The following is a 27,121-nucleotide window of genomic DNA, read 5'->3' on the forward strand; positions in this document are numbered from 1 at the left end:
ATTTTAGATCTTTAATGTATTACAAGGTATGAACTGTTCAGAGTATTAAGTGCAGGGGAAAAAAATTCTTTATTCACATAATGCTACCCCAATGACAATGAAATGTTTCTTTTTTACTAGAATTTTCCTTGCAGCTTGCTCCCATTTGGAAAGGTTATACTTCACAATGTCTTAACTTCTCATGTATCGACATTGTTTAATATTGTCCATTTTTCCTGCCTGATCCTAGAGAGGCATCCGCAGGCAGTTCAACTGCAAGAGAGACACAAGTGCCTTACTCAATTGAAGTACACATGCATTTCCAGCATGGAACACTGAGAAACAAATCAGGAGTGAGAACTATGGCATTTTATTTGCTTTCTCTATCATTCATAAGGCTGATACTTGGAATTTCTATTGTGCCTGTAAAGCATTGGGGTATAATGACATAGATTTAACTACAGTTTCTATATTTATACAAGCTTCATAGTTTATACAAATCTTTTTAAAGAATCTCAGTGCTTTAAGGTCAGAATTAAAAGTCACCTTGTGTCGGTTGAAATTAATTCAGTTACTACCTTTGTCAATTCAGACTATTAGTGGAATATTTCAAATGAACATGAATTAAAAATGACAAAGTGGAATAATGGCATTACTGAATTTCTGGAATTAAGGAGATCAGAATGGATGACATTCATTTTAAAAATATTAATTGGTACAGCCAACAACTCATCTCAAATTAAAATCTTTCTTTCATATATTGTAAAAAATATTTAATAACTCCAGGTTTAGACATACTGTGTGCAGAGATGGCAGAACATTTTTTTTTGCTAATTCTGGTTTCTTCCATTAAGAATCTGCAGGCTCTTTCAGGAGTATCGTATAAAATCTGATCCAAATCACATTCCCTATGCTGCAAAAGCCATTGCTGTTCTTTGTGTAATTGATATAATAACATTAGGTGTGAGGTATTCAACAAAAAGTACAAAAAAAAACACCCAATACACAGCATTCACCAAAAATAATGAAATTATATTAAATTAAATCTATGCTGAAAGAGGTCAATAGCATTGGTCTGAATTATCACAACTAATTATGTCTCATGTATGTATATATATTTTAATTCCCCAGCTGACTCCTTTTGTTTGCTAAGGATCAGAAGGGAGGGCCTACACCCACTTGCTCTAATTTAAATTCAGACACTCGACAGGTAAATTAAGTTAGGAAGAAAATCAAAGAAATTATCAAACCAACTCAATGTTACACACGTTTCAGTATCAATGACTACAATTTTAACCCTAAAATATGAATATGAAGATGGGAGCTGCTGCACTCTTAAAATTATTTGATCCACTACCAGTAAAATGGATTCACACTGAAAAGCTGTTTTTGGTTTATTATGGCTTCCTACACCTCTGTTTAACAGAGCTGCTGGAAAAGCAGAGAATAGCATACACGTACTAAAATGAGAAGCAAATTCGGCATGCATAGAGTTAAATATCCTGTGCTTTGTCTCGATTACTGCAGTATACAGACAAGAAGAAAGGATTCTTTAAATAAATAGACGGCCGAACCTCGGTTTTACACAGGACAAGAACATATGTATTTTTTACTCTATCAGTCAGGTTAGTCAATTCAAATGATTTCACAGCGTTTAGTAATGTGATCACATGAACTGATTTAGATTTAAAAATGACTTGATTTTCTGGTGGATTTTGCGAGTCTTGATGCCCGAGAATATGGGAAACACAAGGAATGCAAGCAGCCTCCCTGAAAACCAACAGAAAGCACAGAACACGGCAGACAATAGAAGCAATGATTCATTCTGTACAAATAAAAACTGCACGGCACAGGCACATGGTTCAGCTCACACTTTCTACAAACATTTAGAGACAACAGCGGCTAAAAGCGCTAAGATATACCTGTGAAACCATCGTCTTCCTCTCCATAAACCAAGCAAACCAAATGTGAGTAATTCCTGATTCAGCTTGACTTTGAGACACAGATTGCACAGATTGGCCCCTCTCTTTCCTCTCCTGTTATCTCCCCCACAGCAACTCCCAGATCTTGGCCAGATGGCTCGTGCGGGCTCCGCCTTGCATGCCACGGGCTATTAATCACAACTAGCCACTCCCCCACCAACCATTCCACACCCCCACCCCCGGTCTCCGAACCTGATACCTGATCCTCACAAAAAGAAAAAGCAGGAAAGCCAGCCCAAATGTCTGCACTCTCCCAGCACTCCCTGAGGTGAATTAAGACGACATTTCTAACACGCAGCTGCTTATAATGCCAAGCCCAGATATGTTAGATTTAACTTCTTACTAACCTTCTAAGGGAAAACACATTTGCTTTTTTCATTTAAGTGCATTAATTTTCTTCCTTCCTCCAAAGTCATAAAACAGAACTCTGTTCATTGAAAATCCCCCCTCATAAATATGTGTCTGAATCCCTTGCCTTTTTTTCCTTTCACACCTACATTTAGGTGTAAATATCTAATGGCAAATATTTCAGTGGACCAATATACTGAGGCAATGTCACAAACCATGCAAGTCATTAAAAAGTACTCAAACAAAGAACAGCTCTCCAAAGCACCTCATTGATGCCCACTTACATAGAATGGACAGCTTTAGACTGCTAAACAAGACACTGATTATCAAATCCAAACTCACAAAAGCATTGAAGAGACACTAAAGGAAAAAAATTGTTTTCTCACCTCCATGAGGTGAAAGGGTGCATGAAAGGGATGGAGGGTGGGGGGGAGAGGAGGAGAAAGAGGGCTGTTGGTGATGATAGTTTATTTCTGCTTACTCATAAAATAATGAGCATATTTACTTTGCACAAGTTCTACATTTAATATCCATTGATTAATTGCTTTTAAGAGTCACATCTGAATCTATAAAAGAGAGAAACAGGTTTTGTAACTTTCTCTTCTGGGTGTTTCCACTTATTAACATATGACAATGTTCTATTTAACCACTGTTGTTTCAGATAATTCTGCATTCAAAACACACAATTTGAATTAATTTAGCAATATTTAAAATTGTTTCATTAGAAATTTCAGACTTAATTTAACAGTGAGCACACATGTTGGTCTACATTCGGCATGGGGAAGTTTTCAGAAACTCTAATTTAACTCCCTGCTTGATGAGGTCATGTCAAGTAGAATGAATTTTTTAATTGAGACAATCAATTAATGTAGTTTTATATGGACTTCCCAAAGGCTTTAAATGATATTTTTCCATAAGAATATTAGGTTATGTACGGAAACAAACTACTGTACAATAGGCCTTGACAAACGTCTATGTCAGGATGCTGTTTATTGACTTAAAGCTCAGCATTCAACACCATTAATTCTACAAACTGATTGAAAAGCTCCAGAACCTGGGCCTCTGTGCCTCCATCTGCAGCTGGATCCTCGACTTCCTAACGGAAAGACCACAATCTGTGGACTGGAAACAACATCTCATCTCTACTTCACTGATAATCAACACTGGCACACCTCAGGGATGTGTGCTTTAGCCCACTGCTCTACTCTCCCTACACCCATAATGTGTGCCTCGGCACAGCTCAAATGCAATCTATAAATTTGCAGATGATACACTGTTGACAGAATCTTAGCTGGAGATGAGAGGGTGTACAGGAGCAAGCTATATCATTTAGTTGAGTGGTATTGCAGCAACAACCTTACACACAACGTCAGAAAGACAAGAACTGATTGTTGACTTCAGAAAGGATAAGAGAAGGGAACACATGAAGAAAGTAAGCAATTTCAAGTTCCTGGGTGTCCACATCTCTGAGGACCTAACCTGGCCCCAACATATTGATGCAGCAATAAAGAAAGCAAGACAGTGGCTATATTTCATTAGGAGTTTGAGGAGATTTGGTAAGTCACCTAAAACACTCACAAATTTCTACTGACGTACATGGAGAACATTCTAACTGACTGAATCACTGTCTGGTATGGGGGAGGGGAGGGGGCTACTGCACAGGATCGAAGCAAGCTGCAGGGAGTTGTAAAATTATGGGCACTATTATGGGCATCATGGGCACTAGGATTCAAAATGGGGCAATTCACTTAATTTACTGATTACATTATTTAGTTTAATGCAGTACAACCAAGTCTGCAATGGCACAAAAAATTATGACATTCTAAATGTTCTGGTTGGCAACATAAATTATAGACAGGAATAAACTGATCTAGCGAAGCAAGTAAAATATGGCAAATTAATTCAATGCAGGCAAGTTAATTATTTTGAATCAATACAAAAAAGTGAAAAGCTAGTAGAAATTCAAAAAAGATTTAAGAATCTATGCATGGAAATGAAATAAGAATCAGGCTAATTTCTAAATCTCTTTGGATAGCTAGAATATACAGCACAGGAACTTGTGCTGCAGTGACATAAACCTGATGCAGTTTCAAACTGAAACATTGACAATTCCTTCACCACCCCCACACCTGCACAGATGCTGCTCAACCTACTGAGGTCCTCCAGGAGATTGTTTATTGCTATAGCTCCCTGATTTGAGCAAATCTGTGACTGCTTGCAGTTCTAAGCATCAAACTCTAGAATATAATAAACTCCAAGGACTGGATTCTGATCAGCGATTACTTTAATATTCTGCTTCTTGAAATACTGAAGTTTAACATATAATTCGATTACTGTATTTTGATATAAAAGGAACTGAAAGGGTAAGTGGAAAATTTGCCCACTGGTTTGATGTCTACAAGGCAGGGAGAAAAAACAATTCAGACAGGTCACTCAATACACAAATTACAGCAAGCCTGAACCAACTTTCAATGAGATTATGTAGATTTTCCTCCTCAAATCCACTTTTACATGATTCCCATAAACTTTGGTTTCTTCAGAGTCTAAAAACATTGATCTCATAAAGAACGCAGTCGATGACCAAGCACCCACTGCTTTCAAAGGCAAAGAATTCCAAACTTTCACAACCTGTCACCATCAGTAAGAAAATAAATTTCTTCTCATCCCTGTCCTACAAGGTCTTCTTCAGGCCAAAGCAACAACAGGTGTCAATCCAGTTAATTATTTTTAATGCAAGAATAGATGTTTTGCAAGCCAAATGTTACTTTCTTCACAGAATGTGGAATACCACTAGCAGCCTTGTATTTACTGCCCATCTCTAATGGCACCTGGGAAGCTTATTGTGAGCTGCATCTTGCAAGTGATGCTGTCCCGTTGGTGAAGGTACAGTCACAGTATCATTGATTAAGCAGTCTCAGGACTGGGTCTCAGCAATGAATGAATGGTGATACATTTTCAATTTGGAGATAGTTTTTAAAAAATTTGTCCTTGGTGAATAATCTTGAGTTTGAGAGATACTGTCAAATCCACCAAGCAGTTTACAGTTTGCCAGTGGTGAAAGTATAGCAAGTTCTGGGTGGTGGATAGGATACTAACCAAGTGGAATACTTTGGCCAAGACAGTATTAAGCTTCGAAATACTGCAGAATATTGGTAGCTCAGATTGGCTATTTAGAAATTTAGTTGATTGCTGAGCTTGGCAATGGTATATGAACCCTGATGGAGAAAAGAGAAACAATGACGTCAACAATCAACAAATTGCCAGTAACCTTCAGGATCTGGACAGCGAAACAAACATTTCCAACAGATCTCCCTCAAAGCTAGCCAATCAGAATTTTCTACTGCTAAACCGTTCACAGTGTTTTGAACCAGCCAACCAGATCATAATATCTAATCAATATCCATTCTGCCCTGGAGGAGTATATAAGCTAGAATGCTGAGGAGAGAACACCCTCAAGTGCACACTGATATAGAGTCATGTAGCAATGGAAGCGGGTCCTCTGGCCCACCAAATCTATGCTAACTATCCAAGCACTCATTTCCAGAAAATCTCCACTGATCCCACTTTATTCTCCTCATATTCCAATCAACTCTCCCTAGATTTTAACCACTCACCTGCACTCTAGAGGCAATTTACAGTGGCCAATTAACTACCACCGCCCACATCTTCAGAATGTCTGTGATTTCCACACAGTCACGGGGGGGATTATGTAAACTCCCTACAGAACAGCAGTAGAAGTCAGAATGAACTCAGGTCACTGGCACTGTGGGGCAGGTGGTTTTCTAAGGAGTTACACACATACAGGCAAATGCAAAATATTTCACTACATATCCTGCTGAAATCAGAAGTTTTACTTATCAGAAGGCAAGTTACCTATAACAGGACATCCAAGTTTCTTGTTTGTTCTTGTATCTAAGCGGTCCAATTAAGTTTTAGATCAATGCCAAACCCCAGAATCTTGATAGTAGGTGATTCAACAATAGTGATACCATTGAATATCAGGCATGGGTCACAAGATACTCTTTTGTTGAAAATGTCAATATTGTTCGTCATTCATCAGCTCATGCCCCAACTACTGCCTAAGCCTTGTTGCATGACAGTTTAGCCTACTTCATTCAGTGAAGGTGTGAACAGAATTGAACACAAGACAATCAGGGAGGATCCTCATTTACAAGTTTCTGATAGAATGAGGATTATTGATGAAAGCATTGCAATATTATTGGATTCCAGATGCCACCATGAGAAAATGAAACATCCATAATGATCATCTGCAAGCTACAACTCCAGCCAGTGTAAAGTATTTCAATTGTCTTCCTTTGACTTTAGTTTTACCATTTTTTGAAATGACATGGAGTGAATCCAATTGTCAGAATACTGGCTTCTATGATGCCAGAAATTTTGGGAGGATGGATTATTCAACATAGTAGGTCTTTGGAGTTATAAAGTCCTTTGATCTTCTTTGGTACTCACAGATGGGCTATGCAACAAGTGATGATTCACAGTATTGGAACCACTTACTCATTATTTAGTTAATTGTGCTTCACTATACAAAAATCGATACGAGAGGCTTGCAGACATTTAATCTGATCATTTGTTTGTGAGATTACTAAAGTCTATCTATTGCTATTTTTGTTTAGTATATGTGGCTCTGCATTCTGGTAACAAAGAATTCATAGCCTTTTTTAAAAGAAGATACAGTTGGTGATGCTGCAGCATGTCCTTTTACATTTCTCAATGAACCAGACTTGGGCCCAAAGATGCATATTAATGAAAGATATACCAGACCCAGGAGATTACAGATTGCAGATGGATGCAATTGTACTACTGTTTATAGCTCCCAGTACCTCATAGATCATCAGTTTTTGAGCTGCTAAATCTATTTTGAAATAATCATTTCACCATGATCAGCTAGTCCATACAGTATGATGGAGGTAGTCCTTGAGTGAGGGCAGGCTTTTGTATCAAGTATTAAGCAGTGATTGCTCCTACAATAGTTATCTATAGATGGTCTTGCAAAAGGTAAATGGGTGAATAGTTTAAGCAGATTTTTCCCATGTTTATTTGCTATGAACTTTCATGGTTTGTTTGGCTTGGTATGTGTGGTTACTCTTTGCAATGGATATTGAAGTCCCATCTGGAACAGACGCTGTGCCCCTACCATTCTCAAGTTCATCACCTTAATGATGATAGTATATGGTAATCGGGTTTCCTTTCCTATATTTGGCCTGAATGTACAAAACTTCTTGAGCTAGGCATTAAAGAAAATCAGGGCATTCCTCCCTATCCTGCTGCTGGGATAGGATGTTCTCAGTAACTGTGAAGGAGGGTAGAATATGAACTTCATGTAATGATTTCAAGGGTGCAACCATATTCTTTGCTGTATTGAACTTTGTTCAACGAGATTACAGGACAGTCCCCAATATAGACATCAGTCCCCAGACATTTATAAGGAGGATTTTTCAAGGTTAACTGTCCTGATAATGACTAAGCCATGTCCAAAACTGATGCCTTTGGCAATGCTGGGTATTTGTAGTTTTATTCTTCCTTTTGTTTTAACACAACATTGTTTTTAAAAACAGTGGCTTCCAATCCTATTATTAAAAATCATGCACATTGCTAACAGTCTGCGTCTGGTTACAGGAAGCCTATTAGTAGCAGAAATCATACATTAATGAATACAGCAGTTTCATAGTCACAAAAATCATTCCATTAACTGAATTTGATCTCCCCCCATTTTCTGTGTTAGGTTTTGAACTTGCATCTCCAATTTGCTCATCCAAATCTTTAGATGATCAATGCAGCAATTTAAACACCGAACCAACACTCCTCAATTATGGGATATGATGCCAAGTGGATGGAGTTAGAATTCATCTCAGCCATGACTTTACTGACTCAGTTCAACCAAACCATCAATTACCATGCCACACAAGGAATTCTTTAATGAGTGATGGGTGGTCCTTTTGCGGAAGGGGGAGGGGAGGAGGGTCCTTTGGATTTTTCTGTCATTCATTCTTTGTTTTTTCCCCCCTGTTTTGTGGATGTCTGCGAAGTGTAAGGATTTCAGGTTGTATACTGTATACATTCTCTGATTTTATTCAACACTAGAGATTTGAAATGACCATTACACACAAAAGCAATAGTTAACTGTCTCTAACACTACTATATGGGAAAACATTAACATGCAGATATCCTTTGAAAGGTAAATTTGTAATTTTAATATGTTTATTTCTTTAAGATAACCGTGTCCTTTCTCAATTTAAGATCACCTATGAAGGTCACTTTGAATATTAAATGCTACACTTGTCCATTTTTCAAATTTAGTGTTTCCAAGACCAATAGCTATAAATACTAGCAGGGGAACTTTGGGCGTTGCTATTCTAAGCTGGTTAGCCCAATTCACAATTAACGTCAACTGGAAAAAGAATTACACTATTCATACCACAAAAAAAGTGAAAGAATGCACTAAAGCAGGTCTGCAGTGTTCTTGACAACATGAGTACTTCCAATACATAGTAGTTACAATTATAATAAATTTCACCATTGTGTAAGTATTGTAAACTTCTAAGTAGAGGGGACTGCTGTGCTTACTTCATAATGGCACTTACATGCTGGAGCCGGGAAAGATCCTTTGAAATTATAACATTGAGGAAATTAAAGTTGCTGACCCTCTCTACCTCTGATTCTCCTGAAGAGAACTGGCTCATGGATCTCTGGTTTCCTCCTCCTGAAGTCAATAATCAGCTCCTCGGTCTTGCAGACATTTAAGTGAGAGGTTGTTGTTGTGGCACTACTCAGCTAGATTTTCAGTCTGCCTCCTATATGCTGATTTATCACAACCTTTTATTCGGCCAATTACAGTGGTGTTATCAGCTATGCTTACCCTCCCAGTCATAAATAGAAGGTGAAGAGTGCAGGTAGGGTCATAGCACAAGGAGTTTTTGAGGTCTAGGTCTTGAAGCTTATTGATTAGTTTTGAGGAGATGATAGTATTGAATGCTGAACTGTAGTTAATGAAGTCCTGATGTATGCATCTTCGCTGTCCAGACATTCCAGGGTTGAAGGAAGAGTCAATGAAATGGCACCTGCTGTTGATCTATTGTGATGGTAGACAAATTAGAGCAGATCCAAGTCTTTTCTCAGGCAGGAGTTGATATGTTTCATTACCACCCTCTCAAAGCACTATATCACAATGGATGTAAATGCTACTGGATGATAGTCATTGAAGCCAGTTACCAGATTCTCATAAGGCTTCCAAAAAAGCAGCAGCCCTCTTTTGCCCCAAAGGCATAGATGAAGTTAGCAAACCTACATAATTCAGGAACTTAATGTTGAGTATTACTGTTTTGCCCCAGGATGGTGTACTATTTATCTTGGTCTCTGAGCCAAGGCTACTGTAAAGTGGAACACCTCCAGTGCTGAAACAACCACCCTTCAATCCACACTGTGCTTATCTACCAGAGTACACTGTCTTTGAGATTGCTTTCCAATGTTTCATTGGTCAACTACTTGTTTTTTCAAATTTGATAAGGTGCTACATAAAAGGTTACTGCAAAAGATAAGAGCTTGTGGGATTAAGAGTTAATATATTACAATGGATAAAGAACTGGTTTACACACATAAAAGGAACATTAAATGACTTGCATGTTGGCATGCTTAAATTAGCAGGACACCTCAATTATCTGTGTTAGGTCATCAGCTCTTTATGATCTGTACTAATAATTTGAAGGGAAATGGCTCAAAAGGTAAATTAAATTGTGAGCAAGGCATGATGTCTCCCAAAAAAGAGCTTAGATAAGTTCTGCAAGTTCACAAAAATAGTTGATGGGAATACTATATCATGGAATGAAATGTTTTCCTGCTTTATTAAACCATTGCAAGATAGCTTCAAATAACTTTGTTTCTTGTACAAGGATGTAGTGCAGGCATAGCAAGTAATTAAATGATAAATGGAAAACTGGTCTTTATTGCAAAAAACAATGGAGTATACAAGTCTACTACAACTGTACTGGGCCTTTATGAGCCCCGATCTGGAGTCCGTTCTCCTTGTTTAAAAGAAGGCTGTCCTTGCCTTAGACAAAGTGCTGTGAAGGTTCTATAAAGGGGAAAGGTTTATTTTAGCAGGAAGGGTCTAAATTCTCTGGAATATTAAACAATAAGTGAATCTCATTAAGATGAGCTTCTGAGAAGGCTTCACAGGAAAGATAGATCCCGCAAAAAGGACTGTCGTAAGATAAGAGCAAAGAAACTCAGAACAAGAGATCTACTGATTATACAAAGTGAAAAGGGTGATCTTTTCAGAAAGCTGCAAAACTAAAGAATTCTCTACCATAGAATGTTGTGGAGAATGACATATCAAGGATATTAAAATTTGAGCTAGTTGAGACCTTTGAACTTGAGGAATCAAGGCTTATGAACATTGGACAGAAAATTGAAGATCAGATCAACCATAATCTTATCTAAATGAAAAGCAGCTTGGGGGTTCAACTTAGCCAAAACCCTGCTCCAAGCTTGTCATTTCTTTAAGAATTTGCAGCAATCTTCTCAGACAATTCACTTCAAAGCAGAGTCCAATAGGTTAGTATATTATCCATATCACTTTCCCGCTGTACAGAATTGGTCATAAGCTATCAACGCACTAGGTAGAGCAAGTGACCACAAAATTCACACATAGAATCTACCACATTTTCAAGGAACTGATTAATACTGTTATGCTCTTCTGTCATTTTAAAAGCTACCACCAGTTGCACAAGCAATTCAGGAAGTTAATAGTGAAAGAAAGGAAAGCTTGTCCACAGCTCCAGCACTGAATTATTAGTTCTGGACTCAAGTTATGAACTTCGCAACAAAAATGAGGTTAAATATGTCAAAATGAAATCCAATTCTGTTAGAAATAATCTTACTCACATTCTATCATTCTATAATTTAATCCAGTTACACTGGAATTTTCCAGCTATTAACTCTTGATTTGCTGGATAACAATTAGTCTGTAAAAGGCTAATTAAAAAAGCCGTAGGTTATTCATACTAAATGGCTGGAAAAGCATCCATCCTTTTTAGGAAACAAATTAACGGGTGGATACATACTTAGAAAATAAACCTAAACCTTGCTGATAAAAGCCCTTTGGTCTGAAATGTTAACCCTGTTTATCCCTCCACAAATATTGTTTTATTGACTTACTGAACGTATCCAACATTTTGTTTTACTTCAATTTTTCCACACCTGTGGTACATTCTGAAACCGTTTTCTTACAGAATATTACACTATTTTTAATCTTAATGTAATGCTCTGGTTAAGATTTCTAATGCTATGCTGTAGGTATTTCATTCTAGCAGTTTCTGGAAAAGTAGTGTGTCCTGCTGGTAGAATGTTTTGGTTAGAAACAAAACATAGAAAACCTACAGCACAATACAGGCCCTTCGGTCCACAAAGTTGTGCCAAACATGTCCCTACCTTAGAAATTACTAGGCTTACCCATAACCCTCTATTTTTCTAAGCTCCATGTTCCTATCCAAAAGTCTATTAAAAGACCCTATCATATCTGCCTCCACCACAGTTGCTGGCAGCCCATTTCATGTACTGAACACTCTAAGTAAAAAAAACTTACCCCTGACATCTCCTCTGTACCTATGCCCCAGCACCTTAAACCTGTGTCCTCTTGTGGCAACCATTTCAGCACTGGGAAAAAGCCTCTGACTATCCACACGATCAATGCCTCTCATCATCTTATACACCTCTATCAGGTCACCACTCATCCTCCGTCGCTCCAAGGAGAAAAGGCCGAGTTCACTCAACCTATTCTCATAAGGCATGCTCTCCAATCCAGGCAACATCCTTGAAAATGTCCTCTGCACCCTTTCTATGGTTTCCACATCCTTCCTGTAAGTGAGGCGACCAGAACTGAGCACAGTACTCCAAGTGGGGTCTGACCAGGGTCCTATATAGCTTCAACATTACAGATAAGAAACCTTGCTGTTCATCTTAGGAAAATTGTGTCAGCCAATCAGAATGATGTAATTGGGAAAATAAGTTCCAGAGGGAGCAGGGTGGAGAGGGCAGTAGTCTGGTTCGGGGTCTTTTTGGAGGGAGCTGCGGAGAGAACAGGAGGGAAGATGCCTGAGGATGCGGTGGGAAGGAGCGTCCCTGTTGCACAAGGTGCTCAGTGCAGATCAATGGCTCCAAGGAGGAAGGACCAATACTCCCAAGTGTGTTTGAGATGGATTTCGAGTGAAGTTTGGAATGTGTATGTTTTCACACAGACCATGAGTCCTGCACGTGAGAAAAAGACAACTCCAGGATGAGCACATTGAACTGGTTTACCTGTAATGTGTCCTTTTATTATTTTTTCTTTTCTATTTCCTACTAACTATTGAATAAAGCTAAAATTCGTAAATATACTTTTTTTTGTAATGTTATGTGATGTACGACCTGTTATTTAGAGCTTAGAAACCTTGGCCTTCACCCTGCCTTGAGTAGCTAGATCCTGGACTTCCTCTCAGATCACCATCAGGTGGTAAGAGTGGGCTCCCTCACCTCTGACCCTCAACACAGGTGCTCCTCAGGGCTACGTCCTCAGCCCCCTCCTTATTCTCTATACCCATGACTATGTCGCCAGCCACAGCTCCAATCTGCTAATTAAATTTGCTGATGATACTACATTGATTGGCCTAATCTCAAATAATAACGAGGCAGCCTACAGAGAAGAATCACTCTGAAACAGTGATATCAAGAAAACAACGTCTCCTTCAATGCCGCAAGAACAAAGGAGCTGGTTGTGGACTACAGGAGGAATGAAGACAGGATAACCCCTATTGACATCAATAGATCTTGGGTTGAGAGGGTGAACAACTTTCAGTTCCTCGGCATACACATCACTGAGGATCTCACCTCATCTGTACATATCAGCTGTGTGCTGAAAAAAGCACAAGCTCTTTCACCTCAGATGGTTGAAGTACTTTGGTGTGGGCTCCCAAATCCTAAGTACTTTCTGCAGGGGCACAATTGAGAGCATCCTGACTGGCTGCATCACTGCCTGGTATGGGAACTGTACTTCCCTCAACCATAGGGCTCTGCAGAGAGTGCTGCGGACAGCCCAGTGCATCTGTATATGTGAACTTCCCACTATTCAGGACATTTACAAAGACAGGTGTGTAAAAAGGGTCCAAAGGATCATTGGGGACCCGAGCCACCCCAACCACAAATTGTTCCAACTGCTACCATCTGGAAAATAGTACTGCAGCATAAAAGCCAGGACCAACAGGCTCCGGGACAGCTTCTTTCACCAGGCCATCAGACTGATTAATTCACACCGATACAATTGTACTTCTATGTTATATTGACTGTCCTATTGTACATACTATTTATTACAAATTACTATAAAATTGCTCACTGCACATAGATGGAGATGTAACAAAAAGGTTCTTACTCCTCATGTACAGTTGGCCCTCCTTATCCACGGGTTCCGCATGTGTGGATTCAACCAACCGTGGATCAGGAAAACCCGGAAGTTCTCTCTCCAGCACTCATTGTTTGAACAGGTACAGACTATTTTTTCTTGTCATTGTTCCCTAAACAATATAGTAAAACAACTATTTACATAGCATTTACATTGTATTAGGTATTATAAGTAATCTAGAGATGATTTAAAAGTACAGGCAGTCCCCGCGTTATGAACGAGTTCCGATCCTGAGTCCGTCTTTAAGTTGGATTGAACAGGTACAGGAACAGGTACATCTGGTATTATTTAGCATCGGTCAAATGTTTGTCATAGTATATAGTATATATTTTACCTTTCTATGCATATAAAACACTTAAGAAACTTATGTATATCAATAATTAAACCACTGCATTGCTTAGTAATAATTGTAGCTTTCATTGGGGCAGGGCCTTTCACATGCTCCATTAAAATTGTTCCGATCATTGACTGACGCTTTTCCAATGATCAATGGCGTTTCACCTCTTTCCGATCGCTTTATTACTTCCACCTTATTTTCAATCGTGATCGTGATTATTATCGTGAACAGAAACACCGTGGATTCAGAGCTGTGCCGGGTCCTAAAGTCCACCGCACTGAAACAGGTTAAATAAGTGACTTGAGCATCTGCTTTTTTTGGTATCTGTGGGGGGGGGGGGGGGTCCTGGAACCAATCCCCATGGATAAGGAGGGTTGACTGTATATGAAGGCTATAAGTAATTATAAATGCTAACAATCTTGCCAACCAAAAATTGTGTACGGGCAGCATTTGCTCAAATCGAGGTTTCTTTAATTGGACCATCATGACATCCCTGTTTGGTTGAACTCCAAATCATACCAATCCTAGACATATATTGCTTGTGAAATATTGCTTCTCACTGCTGAGTCATATGGTTGTTAGCAGAGCTAGCTAATTAGTGAAGTTTGCAACAAGCCCAGTGGTGGGAGGGTGGGGGAGAGAGAAACTACATAAATAAAACAAATTCCTGGGAATTTCCTGGAAGCAGATGCTGGTGTAAGATGGTGGGGCACACCAAGGAGAAACATTTTTAGTTAGATAGGAAGTGCTGAAAGCCATTTACCGTAGAAGACGATAACCACTGAATCCAAAGCTGTCTATGCTGTTCATCTATTCACCTTCACAGTCTGAAAAAGTCACTGATAGCACATGTAAACATCTGGCTGATTTGTTTCCTCCACTCCCTAACTGAAAGGCAGAGGCTGGTTTCAATACCCTCACCACTATCAGCAAAGTCCGACATGCAAGATATCAATTGATACATCTTATTTGTTTGCTCAATTTTACAGTAAAGCACTATCAAAGTTTAATTTCTTTTGTATTAAGTACAGAAGCAAGGCCCAAGGATTTACAGAAATAGCGGCAAGAATATCCCTGAGGCACCTCCTTTTTCAACACTGAAGCCAGTGGTAGGTGGAGGGGTGGTGTGGGAGTAAGTGGGGAGCAAGGGTATAAACATGACATGGACCAAATTATAATAATAACAATAATACATTTTTGTGTTAGGATCATGGCAGCCAAATATATTTGAGAAGGTAACTAAGCATAAATTTATGAACAGGCAGAAGGTTTGCCATGTTTGCATTTGTTTGTGAACCTAAAGGTGAAATAGGCAAGAATGAAACAAAGGTAGAATCAGACAGCAATGTATTGATAGAATAAAAACAAAAATGCTGTAAACACTCAGCAGGTCAAGCAGCATCAACAGAAGAGGAACTGAAATGGAAAAATGAGAAAACAAGTTAGTTTAAAGTTGCAGGAAAGGTTGGGAAGGGTTGATAGGACAGAATTTCTCTGGTAGGATGAGGCCACATAATCCTGTTTACAGAGGTACTGTCTTAATAAATGAATGAGGGCAGATAGGATTTGCTGAGCTGTTATACACAGGCCACAGGTGTTGCTGAATCCGAAATAAAAATGGCATAAGTTCCCACCAGATCATGATGTCTATGGAGAGTGAAAAACAGAGTTTAATATTATGCATGCTTAACCATCCAAAAGAACTGGATAGCTTTGAGACATCCAGGAAAATCAAATTATCTGACATTGCTGAATTCAATCTCGAATTATTGGTTCTCAGTTGGTTTACACCGGAACAATTTGGGAGACTACAATCAAAGTAGGATGTAGAATTGGAACGCTAAGGATGCCCTTCTGAACTGAATACAAGTGTTTTGAAAAGCAGTCACCCCATCAGTTTGGCTTCTTCATTGTTTAGAAGATCACATTGCAAGCATCGAATGTAATGGAATGAATTGGAAGGGGATAAACAAATTGCTGTTTCAGTTAAAATGACTAGATTCCTGGTCAATAGGAAGGGGTGAGATAAAAGAGAAAGATTCATTGGAAATAGTCTATCCCTTTATCTCTGCTGATGCTGACTGACCCAGTCAGTTACTCTAGTAATTTGTTTTTTTTTTATTTTAATAGAGCATTGGTTGGGAGATGGGTTTTGGAAACAGACAGAAAGCTTAATTCCATGTCTGAATATCACTGAGAATCTCCAAAGATTCTGGCCCATACACTCAAAAATATTATACCTTCTATAATACCTGATGATCAGACAGGATTTATTAAAAATCAATATTCCCATTTTAATATATGGCAACTGCTAAATGTTATGCATTCTCCATCTAAGGAAATATCGGAATGTGTGATTTCTCTGGATGCGGAGAAGGCCTTTGATTGAGTTGAATGGAATTACCTATTTAAAACCTTAGAAAAATTTTAATTTTGGGCCCAATTTTATTCATTGGATTAAATTACTTTACTTATTTCCCTCTGCTCAGGTCCTTACTAATTTTCAGATTTCTAAACCAATTAAACTCCAACGTGGAACCAGACAAGGATGTCCGTTGAGTCCTTTGCTTTTTGATTTGGTATTAGAACTTTTAGCAATTGCCTTTTGAGAGTCTAAAGATATCACCGGTATCTTAAGGAAAGGTACTATTCATAAAGTTTCGCTTTATGCTGATGACCTATTGCTTTTTATATCTAATGTTACAACTTCTTTACCCTCTATGTTTCGTTTACTGACTAATTTTAGTCAGTTTTCAGGATATAAATTGAATTTGCATAAGAGTGAATTGTTTCCTTTAAATAATTTGATACCAACCGATATTAACCTTCCTTTTAAAATTGTAAGAAAACAATTTACATATTTGGGTGTAACAATCACTAAGAATTATAAAGATCTATTCAAAGAAAATTTTCTAACATTAATGAATTATGTGAAAAAGACACTTTCTAATTGGCCGTCTCTTTCTTTATCATTGATTGATCGAATCAATTCTATTAAAATGAATATTTTACCTAAATTTATATACCTTTTTCAAACTGGTGCTGTTTTTAATTCCTAAGTCTTTTTTTGATTCTTTAGATTCAATTTTTTCTTCCTATATATGGAAGAACAGAAAACCCCAATTAAATAAAGCCCACCTTCAAAAAATTAAAAAGAATGGAGGTCTTGCTCTACTCAATTTTAGGTTATATTATTGGGCAATTAACATACGAAATCTTACGTTCTGGTTATAATATATTAATCGTGAGGATTAATTGGACCCATTGTCCAATATGGGTCTTTTTGGAAGCCAACTCTGTTACAAAATTTTCTATTATTTCTCTTCTTGGATCCTCTCTTCCTTTATCTTTAAATTAACTGACAGTTTGGTGGTTAAACACTTTGAGGATCTGGCTACAGTTTAGAAAACATTTGGTTTATTGAGATTTTCCCTTTCTAGTCCTATTCTTTCTCTTTTTTTTAAACCATCTATGACCGATCTGTTTTTTTAGAGAATGGGATAGATTAGGCATTAACCATATAACCATATAACAATCACAGCACGGAAACAGGCCATTCCGGCCCTCCTAGTCCGTGCCGAACTCTTAATCTCACCTAGTCCCACCTACCCGCACTCAGCCCATAACCCTCCACTCCTTTCCTATCCATATACCTATCCAATTTTACCTTAAATGACACAACTGAACTGGCCTCTACTACTTCTACAGGAAGCTCATTCCACACAGCTATCAGTCTCTGTAAAGAAATACCCCCTCGTGTTTCCCTTAAACTTTTGCCCCCTAACTCTCAAATCATGTCCTCTCGTTTGAATCTCCCCTACTCTCAATGGAAACAGCCTATTCACGTCAACTCTATCTATCCCTCTCAACATTTTAAATACCTCGATCAAATCCCCCCTCAACCTTCTACGCTCCAATGAATAGAGACCTAACTTGTTCAACCTTTCTCTGTAACTTAAGTGCTGAAACCCAGGTAACATCCTAGTAAATCGTCTCTGCACTCTCTCTAATTTATTGATATCTTTCCTATAATTCGGTGACCAGAACTGTACACAATATTCCAAATTTGGCCTTACCAATGCCTTGTACAATTTTAACATTACATCCCAACTTCTGTACTCAATGCTCTGATTTATAAAGGCCAGCGTTCCAAAAGCCTTCTTCACCACCCTATCTACATGAGACTCCACCTTCAGGGAACTATGCACTGTTATTCCTAGATCTCTCTGTTCCACTGCATTCCTCAATTAAACGATTTCAGGATCTGTTCGTTGGAGGGACTCTCTTCTTTTGAGCAGCTCTCAGTGAAATATAACAAATCAAATACTCACTTTTTTCGGTATCTACAGATTAGAGATTTTTTAAAGATCTGAACTACATATATTTCCTATCTGCCCAGATAAGAACATAATAGATATAATTTTTAATTTGAAACCTTTTGATAATGGCTCAATATCTTATACTTATGGTCTGTTGTTGGGATTGAGAATGGTTCCTTTAGACAAAATTAAAAAAGATTGGGGAAAGAACTTACAGACTTCATTATCTGATGAGACCTGGAGAGCTAGTTTCAAAATGGTTAATTCTTCATCAATATGTGCTCGTCATTCCCTCCTACAATTTGAAGTGGTACATAGGGCTCACATGTCTAAAGACAAGTTCTCTTGTGTTTTTGCAGATATAGCTCCTTATTGTGACAGATGTAATAATGGAGGGGCTTCATTAATTCATATGTTTTGGTCATGTTTGAGCTTTGAAAAATATTGGAAGATGTATTCCAAACCTTTTCTGTACTTTTTAAAGTTAATTTTAAGCCCAATCCTTTGACTGCCTTATTTGGTATTGTTGAGGAAAGAGCTATAATTTTGGAGCCTTCTCATTTGTGTGTACTGGCTTTTATTTCTCTTATGTCTAGGAGGGCAATCTTGCTTAAATGGTAGGAGGTTGTTCCCCTCCCCCACACACATGCTCGATAGTTATGCGATGCTATGTCATGTTTAAATTTAGAGAAGATTCATTGTTCGATTTCTGGTTCTAACCAAGATTTTCAAATGCTATGGGGACCCTTTCTGAACTATTTAAAAAATCTTTGCATTGTTATTGTTATTAAAATATAGATCTGGGCTATTATTATAAAACACTATATGGTAAAGTACTCTTTTTTTTACCAACCAGCTTTGTCTTGGTAGTTGGTGTAGACTTTTAAAATAACATAATTAACCTTATTATTGTATCTCATAATTCTACCTAATTTGATTGATCACGAATATGGGATACCGTGATTGTATCAGTGTGATTTATATATAGTGCATTTTGTGCTATCTTATTCTGATTTATAATAAGTATCCTTATGAATTCTGTATTTGTGTATATGAAATTTAATACAAATTTTGGAAAAAGAAAGAATCTCCAAAGCTTGAGTGCACTAGAAAAACTCTGGCTATGCGTTAGACAAGATTGGAATCAACTACCAGCAGTCTCAACTGAGCAGGACAAGAGAGAGAGAGGACGATTGTTAGTTGTATCAAATGTTACCAAAAGATCAAGATATAATGCATATTCTTTAAAGATATAATGTACAATTGTACAGCATCTAAAATGGAATCTTAATGATTTTCATATCCTAGCTACTGTCTGCATTAGATCTGAATAGCTAAAAATACCCAATTTAAAATTTTAGTTGACACTACAGATTTTTCAAAATACAGTATGTGGGTATATAGCAGTAAAACTGTGGAACCAAATTGATAAATACAGATTTTCTCATGGGAAAAATGAAAACATAACATGGTTGGCACAATATCAGAAAAAAATTATAGGAATTTTTTTTGCTCCACATTTCTGCTCTAGCTGTACGTCTTGATGGTGAACTAACTAAAAATGAAGTTTACAATCAGAATAATTACTCAATTTAAAAACCTTTCATTTGATTTCTTCTTTTTGAATTATCCAAACCAGTAAGATGAAACTGTGACACAAAGGAAAAAAAATGTATTTTCTTATATAACCTCTTTGTAAAATCACTCAAAGCATATAACATTCATTTTAAGTGCAGCCATTTATTGCTACATTGGCAAAAATGGCAACCATTTTGTACGTGGCAAAGCTCTGCAATGGCAGCAAGATAAATTATTAGTAATGCTTTCCACTGGGGGAAAAAAAACTAACAACTTTTTTCTCAAGAAACAACATGAGTTTTTATTCAACTGAAAAGATTAGTGAAACCTCAGTATTAGGTAGGCTTTATGTCGTCATATGGACTTGAACTTATCTTAACTTCCAAGTTGGACAAGGGAATGTGACCAATTAAGCCAAGCTGATACTTCTTATGATTAAAGCACTACAATTATCAATAGTATTCAAGGTTCAAATACTATTAAATTACCAAGATATACTGCTTGCCACACCAAGTAGAATTAGTTCAGGAAGTATTTAACCCTTCATTAGATTAATCAACATCTAAAATGTAAACAAAAAGTAGCATATTGTGTTAGATTTCTTAACTCCCCTGTTTTTGGAAAACTGTTTCAGAGATAACTGTATGTCTTCAGACATCTTCTGAGAAGGACAATTCTTTACATACATGTCTACACTGGGAGCAATATTCAAGTGTGGAATGCATATTTGAGTCTCAACCATTCTTATCCTCACAAGTAGTTAATCATGCATCGATTATTGGATGGATATCAAGAATTTGAATTTTGACAGTTTACTGCTTCACTATCCAACAGCACTCAATTAACAGTTAATGGATTTTTCCCTTGTCTGAAGAACTAATTTTCTCTTAACACACAGCTTCAGATCATCTTCATGTAAACAAAATTCTTCAACTCATTTAAATAGTATACTGTGCAGCATCTGTTTAGTATATTTCACTTAGCATTGAAATTTCCTGTCTAACTTTAAGAGTCTGACGCATGGCAAACATAACTATTACCATGTAGGGCCAAATATTACACCCATGTTGTACAGTTAAAAAGTGCTCACAGTTGAGGTTCATGTTACATCAGATATTTCTGAAGCACTTTGCCTTGGCATACATTTTGGACAAAGAACTGAGATTTTAGGCAACTGATTTTGTAATTTGCAATTTTATGATGTGATCTTTATATCGTTGAAGCAGTAAGAATTTTATTTCAAATATACAACTGGTGATTAATATGCACTGTAGTTAAATTATATTTCAGCACTTGTATGTGGGTCAATCCCTGAACATTTCTATTAGCTTCAGTGTAGCAGCTCATAGTCAACACAATGTCAAAATCCACTGTTTGATACAATGTTAGCTTTACTTGTGAAATTGGTCCAGTTATTGTATCACAACACATGGATACTACAGTGAAGCAAAACATGTACCTACAAAAATGATACTGGTCTCATGCTCAGGCTTCTTAAAGAACTGAAATACTATGCTAAGGCAAGTGCAATCTTGTTAGGGTGAGCAGCAGTATATATTCAAGAGAACTTACTTGTGACAAAGGGCTTTTATGGAAGGAAATTACTTAAAACACTCTGTGCATTACATAAACAGTGGATTAAACACTTTTGTCAAAAGAAAGTGCAAGATAGGATGTGGACTACAAAGGTTTGAATGACCTCAAGTTCAGAGAAAGAATGATGATGGTGATAGGTGAGGGTAAGTGACCAGGCAAAAATGCAAGCAAGAGTTACAGGTTACAAAGGTGTGACCGACTTTCAGCATCAAATGTTGAGGAATATGGTGGTGTAGTTGAACAATCTTAGTGATAGTAATCTAGAAGGGGGATAAAATGAATAGCCAAAGAATGTAATAAAAGGAACAATAGAATGGCTTCAGTCATCCAATTTCTCAATCAGTATACCATTTGGATATTATTGGGTGGGGTTAGGTAGGATGGCTGAGAAGAGCTGCCACATCAGTGGCACATGACTGCCTCTGTTATTCAGTAGTTCAATGCAAGATGGTCAAAAGGCAAGCAATATTGATAGAGGAGTTCATAATTATGGATATGGATATGCATCTCTGTGGTCGTGAGCTCGACTCTGGATGGTGTGCTCACACACACTGGTGCCAAGATCAAGGATAACACTGAGTGTAGAAAGGAAAGAGTGAGTAGCCAGAGATTGTTGTCTGCATTGGAACCAACAACAATGAAAGGAGGTGACGCTGTACAAAGATAATTTAAGGAGTCAAGTTAAAAAAAGGACTTCTAGGATTGTAATCTCAGAATACACCCTGTGCCACTAAGACAAGAAAGGGGATAACAGTACAGTTGAATGCATGGCTAAGGAAAGGATTAATACAAAAATGCCTGCAGATGCTGGAAATCCAAAGAAACACACACACACAAAACACTGAAGGCACTCAGGCCAGGCAGTGTCTGTGGAAAAGAGTAAACCGTTGACGTTTTGGGCCCAGACCATTCTTTAGGTCTGAGAAGGAAGTTACCAGAATAAAAAAAGATGCAGGAGGGGAAGGAAGATAGCTGGAAGGTGATAGGTGAAGCCAGGTGTGTGAAAAAGGTCAAGAGCTAGAAAAAAAGAATCTGATAGGAGAGGAGAGTGAACCATAGGAGAGAGGGAAGGAGGAAGAGATTCGGGGGAAGTAATAGGCAAGTGAGAAGTAAAAGGCCAGACGGCAGATGAACTTAGACCATGAATTAGTGCATGGAACCAAAATGTTGTGGCCATTATAGAGATTTGGTTAAGAGAGGGCAGGATTGCAACTCAATATTTCAGGGTTTAGATATTTCTAATGCAATAGAGAAGGTTGTTAAGAGGTGAAAAGATTGCAGTACTGATCAGGAAGAATGCTATAATTACACTTAGAGGTTGAGAGTTCGAGAAGTACAATCAATATAATCAGGTTATAATAGCTCACGAGGAACTGTAAAAAGTATTGGGAAGAAGATGGCATCAGCAAACAATGCAACATCCTTCAGACAGTTAATGAAAATACTTCTTTCACTACTTTTTTCAAATATGATTCTGCTTCTGGAGCCTGTGATCTACGTTTCGATGGTATGGTTTCATGCCAATTGAATGATCTGGCATTTTGCTATCTCCAAGGCACTTTGGTGAGGTTTCAAGTAAACTGTATGGCCTAGAGATGGGGCGTGAGCCCACGATCAACTTCAATTCTCACCCATTAAAGCGTCGAAGATGATTGAAATCAATGAGGACAAGAGCAAAAGGAAAGATGAGTGGGTGTTCAGCACTATCTGCCTGTGAATAACCACCCTCTCTCTCATTGTTCCTAGAGGAAGGTGTCTGTTTGATCAGTGTTTTTCCCTTCTTGCTCGATGCTGCCACCATCTTGGATCTTGGGCAAGGTTTAATCGATGCAGTTTGTGGATTGAACTCTGTAATTCATGCTATGAAGTGTTTCTGGTTGCTCCTTCTTTGTTGCTATTTTGTGTGATTTTGATCAGAGCAGACTGGCTCTGTGGTCTTCAGTCAATGAACAATACAGTGCTATATTGAACTGAACTGAATATTCCTGAATTGTTTCGATGGCTGTGGTTTGATGTTATAGTGTTTTTTGCTCACTTTTTGCCATTTGCGAGATTTTTTTTGTATGTTGGGTTTGAAGTTTCTCTTTGAACGGATTTCATGGATTTCTTTGTTTCGTGGCTGTCTGTGGGAAGATGAATCTCAGGGTTGTATACTGCATACATACTTTGGTAATAAATTTACTTTGAATCTTTGATACTATGGCAAATTATGGAAAGACTTGAAAGCAAAAGGGTTTTGCAGTGGGTGACTTTAATTTCCAATACTGACCTGAGACTTCTTTATTGCAGAGACTGAAATGGGGAAGAATTTGTTTGGTAAATCTAGGATGGTTTCTTAAAACTGCATTTCAATATTCCAACTAAAGATATTAGAGTCTAATATGACTTAGACTCTATAATGGATTAGGAATTGAGCATGACCAATTTAAGTGGGAGATCATTTTGCGAAAAGAGATCATAACTCAAGTTTTCAAATTGTTATACAACTCTCATTACATGAACATGCAGGTCAACTCTGAGTGATTATGCAAAAAAGTTTGAAGTTAATAACTCATCTCCTTCTACCTTAGGCCACGAACTTATCAATCACCCCTGCTGTGGACACTTTCTGGAGGTCCAAGATCTGTATGCTTCATGATCGCTGGACTAAGTGTGTAAATATAGGAGGGGACTATGTTGAAAAATAAATGTGCTAGGTTTTCTAAAATTGACTCCTTCTACTGTAGGCCACAAACTTATCAATCACCCCTCGTATACATAAAAACCAAGAGGGTAGCTAGGTAGAGAGTAGAACCACTCAAGACAAAGAAAGGAAAGGAAACCAGAGGACATGGGTAATGAGCACTTCACATCTGTATTCACTGAGGGGGAAGAAATTGAAAATAGTAAAATTGCGGTGGAATATATGCTGATATTCTAGGGCTTGTTAATATCAAGGAGAAGGTGGTGTATAACATCTTTTGAGAACATTAAGGTGGACATCCCCAAGGCCTGATGCGATCCACACTGGGTCATTAAGAAGGGAGATTGCTACGGCCTTGACAGAGCTTACTGCATCCTCTTCAACGGGCAAGGTTTAGAGAACTGAAGAATAGCCAATAGTATTCCTTTGTTTAAGGGCAATAGGAACAAGCCAAGAAATTATAGGTCAGTGAGTCTTACATCAGTGGAAGGGAAACTATTGAAAAAGATTCTCATGGTATGATTTCCTCACATCTGAAAAAACATGAGATAATCAGCACAGCTTTTTAAGGGGAGAGAATGTCTTACAATTGGATAATTTTTTTTGAGAAGGTGCTGAAGATGTTTGAGAATAGGGCACTGGATGTTTTCTATATGGACTTTAACAAGTTAATTCATGCTGGACTCATCCAGAAGGTCAAGCACATGGGATCTACGAAGACTTGGTAGACTGGATTCATAAACAAGAGAAAATCCGCCGATGCTGGAAATCCAAGCAATGCACACAAAATGCTGGAGGAGCTCAGCAGGCCAGGCAGCATCTATGGAAAAAGAGTACAGTTGACATTTTGAACCGAGACCCTTCAGCAGGACTAAATAAAATAAATGAGAAGATTGAAAAGGTGGGGGAGGGGAGAGAGAAACACAAGGCGATAGATAGGTGAAACTTGAAAGGAGAGGGATGAAGTAAAGAGCTGCGAAGTTGATTCCTATTAGCTTGGCCATGAAGATATAGGGTGGTAGTAAAGAGCACCACTTTGAATGAAGGGTTGGGACACTGCTCTTCTACAGAAATTAGTGGCAGGATTTCTGTTTCGGATGATTTGGACAAAAATGTCGGCAGGGTGATTAGTAGATTTGTGGATGATACAAAGATTGACAGAGTTCTGGACAGTGAAGAAGGTTGTCAGAATTCAGCAGGATATAGATCAGCTGGAAATAAGGGTGGACACAAATTATCTGGATAAATAAAGGGGTCTAGCATATTCAAAAATAAGTAAATCAGGCCAGGAAGATAAGTGAAAGAGCAAAGGCTTTGATATTTTGCCTATGCTTTTTGGAAACAACACGACTGCCAAAGGACTAATGTTTAAAAAGGGATAAAGGATAGATATGTGATTGAAGGGCAGTCTGTTTGATGTTGCTAATGAACATAAAACAGTGCAGGAACAGGTCATTTTGGCTCAGGATGCCAATGTAAACTAATCCCTTTGGTCTGCACATGGTCCATATACCACCTTCCTGCCGTTCAGGTGTCTGCCTAAAATGTCACTATCATATCTGCTCGCACTGCCTCCCCAGGCAGTGCGTTCCCAGCACCTACAGTGTATTTGTAAAAAAAACACCATTCTTTGCACAGCTCCTTTAAATTTTTCCCCTCACCTTAAACCTATGCCATTTAGTATTTGACTTTTCACCCAGGGAAAAAAAGACTGCTACTGCTTATACCTTTTATAATTGGATATACTTCCATCTGCTCGCTCCCAGCCTTCAATTCTCTAGTAAAAATAAACCAAATTTGTCCAACCTCTTATTACAGCTAATACTATCAGATCCAGACAACATCCTGGTAAACTTCTCTGCACCCTCTCCAAAGCCACCACAGACATTCTATAGTGTGGCAATCAGAACTCCACACAAAGTGTGTCCTATCAAAAGTTTTACACAGTTGCAACTTGACTTTCTGACATATATTCAATGTCCTGACAAAGGCAAGCATTCTGCATCACTTCTTTATCCTTTTTACGTGTCTTGCCACTTTTAGGGAGCTCAGTATTTGCATTTCATGATGCAAATGTCCCACATGGCAAACTGATCAAGAAAACAAAAGCCCATGGGATTCAATAGAAAGTGGCAAGTCAGATGTAAAGTTGACCAAATGGCAGAAAGCAAAGTTTTACAGGAATTTTTCTGTGACTGGAGGGCTACTTGTATCGGGGCTTCCATAAAACTCAGAACCAGTCTCTATGTTTTGTTGCAGATTCAGATTCATTTATTTATTTATCACATATACATTGAATCATACAGAGAATCATGCTTGCAATGACAACTAACACAATGAAAGCATGTCCTGGTGGCAGCTCACAAGTGTTGCTACATATTCTGGCACCAATATAGCATGTAGCAATATTCAAAAGAACAACAGAAGCAACAACAACAGAAAAACAAGTCCCTTTCCTCCCTCCCATCCACTTATACCCTGTTACATATACAGGATTTAGACTTCAATGTAGGAGTGATACTGAAAAATGTTAAGCCATCACCACCACCAAGACTGAGTGTTCTCAAAAGTTTAGAAGAAAAAGCCAAGCTATAGGAAGATATTAAGATCCTTCCCAGGTAGCCCAAAAAATGGTATATTAAATTAAATCCAGAAGTATTGTGCATTCTGATATGGCAAACAAGGCAAGGTAATAGTGGATTTCCGCTATTTAGGACACATTAGATCCAGTAGATTTTGGCCCATTAAATGGCAGCCCTAATTAGCTGAAATTTCATGAAAATCATTAAAAGGTATTTAAAAAAAGACAATCTACCATTTAAGTAAGTAAAAGATTATGCACTTAAA

The 27,121-nt window shown here is 37.9% G+C and overlaps 1 protein-coding gene across 17 annotated transcripts in view; it reads right to left on the reverse strand.

Annotated features, from left to right (window-relative positions):
* The window catches only part of LOC140719458 (RNA binding protein fox-1 homolog 1-like), a 267,927-nt gene that overhangs the window by 101,549 nt on the left and 139,257 nt on the right, over positions 1 to 27,121 (reverse strand). Inside the window, exon 1 of one of the 17 annotated variants that reach the window (XM_073034148.1) lies at positions 1,902 to 2,054. The exons of the other annotated variants lie outside the window; for them this stretch is intronic. Coding sequence (XP_072890249.1) covers positions 1,902 to 1,928 — 27 coding nt within the window. The 5' untranslated portion in view covers positions 1,929 to 2,054. Of the gene's footprint in view, positions 1 to 1,901; positions 2,055 to 27,121 lie in introns of those variants that run through there. 17 annotated transcript variants of the gene reach the window in all.

Source organism: Hemitrygon akajei, chromosome 31 (assembly GCF_048418815.1).
Source record: "Hemitrygon akajei chromosome 31, sHemAka1.3, whole genome shotgun sequence".
Lineage (NCBI taxonomy): Eukaryota > Metazoa > Chordata > Chondrichthyes > Myliobatiformes > Dasyatidae > Hemitrygon > Hemitrygon akajei.